Source organism: Lygodium microphyllum, chromosome 1 (assembly GCF_053477565.2).
Source record: "Lygodium microphyllum isolate KBCC chromosome 1, Lygodium_microphyllum_v1.1.10, whole genome shotgun sequence".
Classification (NCBI taxonomy): Eukaryota; Viridiplantae; Streptophyta; class Polypodiopsida; order Schizaeales; family Lygodiaceae; genus Lygodium; species Lygodium microphyllum.
This window is the reverse complement of record NC_141135.1, coordinates 82268324-82274907: the sequence shown is the minus strand read 5'-3', so window position 1 is coordinate 82274907 and position 6584 is coordinate 82268324. Positions and strand designations below refer to the sequence as shown.

General features: G+C 41.3%; 1 protein-coding gene across 1 annotated transcript; it reads left to right on the top strand.

The window, feature by feature from the left end:
* The first annotated feature begins 4383 nt into the window (after positions 1-4383).
* LOC148041320 (uncharacterized) lies at positions 4384-5910 on the top strand. The gene is given in 3 exon segments (XM_087683397.1): positions 4384-4531; positions 5477-5595; positions 5842-5910. Coding segments are annotated over 3 exon segments (336 nt in total).
* The last annotated feature ends 674 nt before the right edge of the window (positions 5911-6584 follow it).

Genomic DNA, 6584 nt, shown 5'->3' with positions numbered 1-6584 from the left:
CCTGGGAGTGAACCTACTTTGCGCAGGTCTACGAAAGCTAGGTGTCCTGTGGATACGCTAAAATATGATGGATTTACAGCCATTCACTATGCATATATGGTCAAAGTGATACAGGAACCAGAACCCACTTCTTTTGAGGAAGCCATGGGAAAAGAAAAATGGGAGAAAGCCATGGATGAAGAAATGGATGCCTTGGAAGCAAATGCTACATGGGAATTGGTACCTTTGCCTAAAGGTAAAAATGCAATTGGCTGTAAGTGGGTTTATAAGGTGAAGCACAATGCAGATGGTTCTGTGAACAGATACAAGGCAAGATTAGTAGTCAAGGGTATGCACAAACATATGGTATTGACTATGAAGAAACATTCAGTCCGGTTGCAAGGATGGCAACTGTAAGAGCGGTCATTGCTATAGCTGCATCAAAGGGATGGTCTTTACATTAGATGGATGTAAAGAATGCCTTCTTGCATGGTGATTTGCAAGAAGAGGTCTATATGGAGCAGCCACCAGGTTATGTGCATGCTGTTCATCCTGAGTTTGTTTGCAGGTTGAAGAAAGCCTTGTATGGCTTGAAGCAAGCACCTAGAGCATGGTCTGACAAGATAGGACAGTATCTTGTCACTATTGGCTTTCAGATTTTCAAGGCAGATTTCTCACTTTATGTGAGAAAAACAGAGAAAGGTATTATGCTACTTGTCATTTATGTTGATGATTTGATTATGACAGGTGACAGTGATGAAGATATCCTTCATGTGAAAATGCTATTGAAGCAGAAGTTTGAGATGAAGGATTTGGGAGAGCTGGGTTATTTCTTGGGCATTGAGGTGATTAGATCACCAAGTGGGATACAGCTCTTGCAGAGGCAATATGGATTGGACATGCTGTCCAAATATGGGATGATAGGCTGTAAGCCTATTTCAGTTCCTTTGGAGCAGAATGTGAAGCTGAGCACAGATGCAGGTGAGCTTCTAGAAGACCCTACTATGTACAGACGCATAGTAGGAAGTTTGATTTATATGACTATTACCAGGCCAGATTTGAGCTATGCTATTGGATTGGTAAGTCAGTTTATGCAGGCTCCAAGGAAACCACATTTGGATGCGGCTAGATGCATACTCAGGTATGTGAAGTCCACATTGCAGTATGGACTATTTTATGAGACTGGGGTTCAGATACAGTTGCATGGATACACTGATGCTGATTGGGCTGGTAGTATTTCTGATAGATGATCTACCAGTGGATATGTGTTCTCTTTTGGGAGTGCTGCAGTCACTTGGAGCAGCAAGAAACAGCCTACAGTTGCCTTGTCGAGCACAAAGGCTGAGTACAGGGGTGCAGCAATGGCTGCATGTGAGGTAGCTTGGTTGCATAAGCTACTTTATGATATGCATCAGTCTACAGATGGACCAGTTGTCATTTATTGTGACAACATGAGTAGTATACACTTGGCAAATAACCCAGTCTATCATGCTAGAACAAAGCACATTGAGGTGCATTATCACTATGTGCGAGAGAGGGTTTTACTAGGTCTTATTGATCTAGTTTATATCAGCACAGAGGATCAGGTAGCTGACATATTCACGAAGGGATTGGGCGCAGAGAAGCTGCGCAAGTTCAGAGACCTGCTTGGTGTGCAGGAATTGGGATTGAGCTCGAGGGGGGTGTTGAGATATTGAGCTCCACTCGTGATATGCCAGGGTGACCGTTGTGTATTTATGTCACCGACTTGTCAGTTGCAGATGCGGTTGGTACACCGCCCCTGAATAATAGCTACATGATAGCTATCCTTATCTACTCTAGTTCGTGGCTCAGTTAGTATGCCACCTTAGTTAGTTGAGTTTGGTTTGAGACCCATATATAGGGTTCTTCTATTTCTTTGTACTTGAGTTCTTTTGGCTTACACAACTAAGAAGAGGAAAACTGTTTTCAGCCTCCACCCTTGTGTGTCTTCCCCCATTGTGCAAGCAAGAAAGCTTCAAGCGAGACTCCTTCCTTCTCTCCCACAATCTTGACAAAGGGGACATGAAAAATGTTCAGGATGCCATGGAGATGTTAGAAGCAACAAGAGAAGAGAGGTCCCAAAGGTATGAAGAAGACATAGAAAATTTTGAAGAAGAAGGTAGCCTTAGAGCTAGAAGAGCAGAAGAGATTAGAAAGGGAAATTGAGGAACATGAGTAGAGGCTAATGATCCTAGCTCAAAGGTAGGGAGAAAGTCTCAAAGAAATGAAAAAGAAGGCAAAATAATGGACAACTAGAAGTGAAAGAAGAGTAAAAAATTTAGTGCGCCATCTCACTCGTGTGGAAGGGGACAAGGTTCTCGTAGAGAGTAGGGCAGAGGCCACACAAGTAATCTTAGAAACCCAACAACACACCTTTCTCAACACTATAATAGATGTCACCCAAATGGAAGAAGGAGAGGTTGTTGATTCATTAAAAAGAAAGATGGGGATTGCCTGCAGGGACTTGAGACAAGGGGGGCTACATAAGCCAGCACAAGCATCAGGAGTCAGCCTAAGCTTATAGGATTAGAGGAAGTATTTGCTAAGGGCAGGCTTGACGATGCAAGAAGTGGATGCCCTGGGATTCACCAAAAGAGCACCATAGGAACATAGGGAGGAGGAAGAGGCAGAACACTTTGAGATGGGACAACAAGAGGAGGAGCTAGTCCCACAACATCCTTCCCCATGACTTGAAGTGCAGCAGGAGGTGGACACCTTTATTGAAAGGAAATCCAAGTTCAAAAAGAAGAGAAATCGGATGTTTTGCAAGCACGAAGAAGGCTGAATGCTGAACCGATAGTGGTGCTAGCATCGCCTATCCCATCAAGGGAAGACTCCTTCCCGGTAAATTATAATACTAAATGCATATTTTGGGAGTAGAGAGAGAATCGTTCGACTTTGATTTTCGATTCCCCACCACATTGAGAAGAGTATTATGAACCAAGGTGGTGGAAGAGGTGATAAAGGTTGGAAGATAGGTGGATCTTTGAGAGAGAGAAGAATTCTATCCAATGGGGAACAGATGCTCCAGACTATTGGGAGAACAAAGTCTATGAAGTGCCCAAAATAGTGAAGGGATATGAGTGCCAAACCGAAGTGGAGGAGGCGCATTTGGGAAGGCAATGCCTGGATGTCACTTTATAATATCCTACCCTTCGAAAGAAATAACCCTAGTTTCATGCCATATCTAAGAAGGGTAGGAGTGGATTATAATCCAGACATCCATGGTCAATATGACTTTCCAAGGATATACAATGTCAATGCTACCAAGCTTGAGGAAGTCCTCACTTTCACATTGCAAGATCTATACGACTCAATAGCCCACTTTCTTAATGAATTCACTTCATGCCAAGACCTACCCTTCCTAATCATGTATAGTTATCTTAGATTGCTTAGAGAACTATTAAAGTAACATCCTACATCGCAAGAGTACCGCCTACCACAACTCTTTTTTGATCCAAATGGCATAGACAATTGCACTATGACTAGTGAGGAAGCCCTCACTTTCACACTACAAGACCTATATGACTCAATATCCCACTTTCTTAATGAGTTCCCTTCATACCTAGACCCAGCCTTCCAAACTATGTGTAATTATCTTAGATTGCTAAGAGTAATATTAAAGCAAGATCCTATATCGGAAAGGTACCACCTAATACCACTCTTTTTTGATCCAAATGGCATAGACAACTACTCTATGAAAAGGTTAAGAAAGAAAGAAAAGAAAAGACAAAGAAAAGAGAAAAGACAAAAGAATAAGAGACCATTAGAAGAAATCATAGGAGAAAGCAAACGAATCATCTCACTAGATGAGTGCTAGTCCCATGGCACTTACAGGTCTATGTTGATGAGGGTTTGGTAATCTAAAGGTGGTTGTGTGAGTCGATGATGATGGGGCATCATGGTGGGGATTGGTCCTAGGGAGAAGCTGATAACATGATTAAGGTGGTGGAGGCCGAGAGTGGATTGAGTGGATGATAGGGCCTCCGAAGTTGGTGGTTTGCAGCATGTGTATTTGCCTAAAAAGAAAAGAAGGTGCACTACCTGGGGGTGTGTCTTCCTTATCGTGTGGTGCATTGTGCTCGTGCTAGTGAAATTGGGAGCTAGGTCTACAAGCCTAGGTGTTGTCCAACTCTTGAGGACCTAGTTTGTGCTGCATAAGGGTGGTGCGATGAGTGTGGCTTAGGAAGACAAGTCTAACCATAGGCGAGGGTGACCTTCCTAGGTATGTTCTACCCTTGATGTGTCCTAAGCGTGATATGGGGAATCAAAATGGGCTAGGGGGTTGGCCGATTGAAGTGATCGGATGCACCTAACTTGAGGACCTCTAGGTGCAGTGACTATGGCCTACATGTGGGTTACCAACTAACCCTTGGTACAGAAATGGGATCTTTACAGGAAAGAATTACTTCAGCCAAGGAAGGATCAATAACATCCATTCAAGCTGTTTATGTACTTGCGGATAATTCAATTGACCCGGCTCCCGCTACAACATTTGCACATTTAGATGCTACAACCATGCTATCCAGAGGTTTAGTTGCTAAAAGTATTTACCCCGCCGTAGATTCCTTAGATTCGACTTTGACTAACCCTTCTTTACTCTTAGATCTTGGCTTCCCCCTCATCATATGAAGCAAAAGTAGCACCCTTTTCTTGACTAAAAGATGGTGAGGAACAAATTTTTCCAGCAAATGTAGATGAAAAGACTAGTGTTGACCTCAAAGGAGGCCTCAACATGACTCGGGAGATCATGAAGCTTTATCTTCTTGCATAATGGAGGAGTTGGTGTATAAATGCTTGCATCAGATCTAATTAACTTGATAATAATCTCCCTATCACTATTAAACAATTCATCCAATACTCCCACAGGACTTTGTGGCACTGAATTCTTGCATCCTTTAGCCATAACAGAGATTTAGAAGCATCTTTGCTTCTGCACTGGGAGTTGAAGTTGATCAACAATTGTTTGTACAATCTGAAGTGACTCTTCATCAAAGTTTGCAAGTGTTGAATTTATCCTATAGGTGAACCGTGTAACTGTCAAGTCATTTTTACTAAGAAAATGAAGCTTAATGGAGAGAATGATGGCAAAAAGAATAGCATCTTGAGCCTTGAGCATAGATTCAATCAAACCTTAAGGAGTGTACAAGGGTTGCTCAATGGCAAATCTTTTCCAAGAAAAGTCCTATTGAGTAGGAGAACAAAAACTACAATTGAAAGCTCTCAAATGGCAAAGGCGACTCCCTCAACATTGAGTGCACTGAACACTACCAATGAGGATTTGGCATGAGGTTCTACCACAGGATGACCTAATTCAACAATAGAAGAGGAACCCCGCATGTAGCATTTACTGCCATTTGACTTTGGACCCCAAGCATTTGAGTTAGATCCCATCATCATCAAAGAAGAATCATTGTTCTCTTTAGAAAAGATGTAGAAAGCCTAGATGCAAGACATGTGATTGAACATGTAAAAGGTAGTAGACTTCGGACTATTGTTGTGTAGTGGTGGAAGCAACCTCAACCATAAGTGAAGTGGCCTTGTGCAATTTTTCTAGTATGGTTTCTAATTATCACCATGGTGTATGGTCCATTAGTGAGACAAGGTATTTATTACCACTTTGGATTTTTGGACCCATAGCCACTAGTTTGATCATTAAAGGTAGCATACAGATGTATTCTTGGGGTGTATGATGGGGAGAACATGAGAAAGTGAAAGCTAGTTGCTTGTATGTGTTTGAGGAAGTCAAGACAAGTCAATTGCATGGTTATATATTTTAAGTATCAACTCACAGTTTAAGTAACTAATTGTGATTATTCAAAAGAAGAACCAACTCTGTAGTATGTCAGAAGTGGTCAGTTTCTTATTACTTTGAAGTTGTATTTGAAGAAGAAATTGGTAGAGTTCTAGGAAGTAATTATTGACAACTACGAGGATCTAAGCATGCACTATCTCTATGTGGAAAGGAAGTTAAAAAAAGATTATCTAGTTTGTGGTGAAGTTCGATCCTTGGCTAGAGCATCAAACATATTGCATGTTGTTGGAAGTGTGGAGGAAAGAAGCTTAGAGTTTTTCAAATTTGGTACCCCCTATCGTAAGTGTTGTTGGATCCATCAATAGTTGGAATTGAGGATTTTGCCATTGAAAGGACTCATTACACTCCAAAATTGATATTCCTTTGTCAGAACTCCATGTAGATTTGATCTCTTCTCTCTGTAAGAGATTTTTAGCTTGTACCTTGTATATCTGTATTGAAGCAAGAGCTAGCAAAGAGCCATCTCATATCTTGCTCCATGGCAACTAGGCTCAACAAATTGTAACAAAGCATATGTAGCATTGATAAAACATCAACGATTAGTACTCATAATTTCAAATTCGAAGCTATAAAACCAATAGCCCAACATCAAATTTTGGTGGGATAGACATTACGAATACAGTGGCAAGGCTGATTTGTCTTTAGGCATTGTTTCACTATACCACAATAGTTATGAGGTAGACCTTTGATTGTTAGAGTTTGATCTTCCATCATCCCAACAAAGGGGCAACAATGTATATTATTTATTATTATTTTGTATGCGCTTATG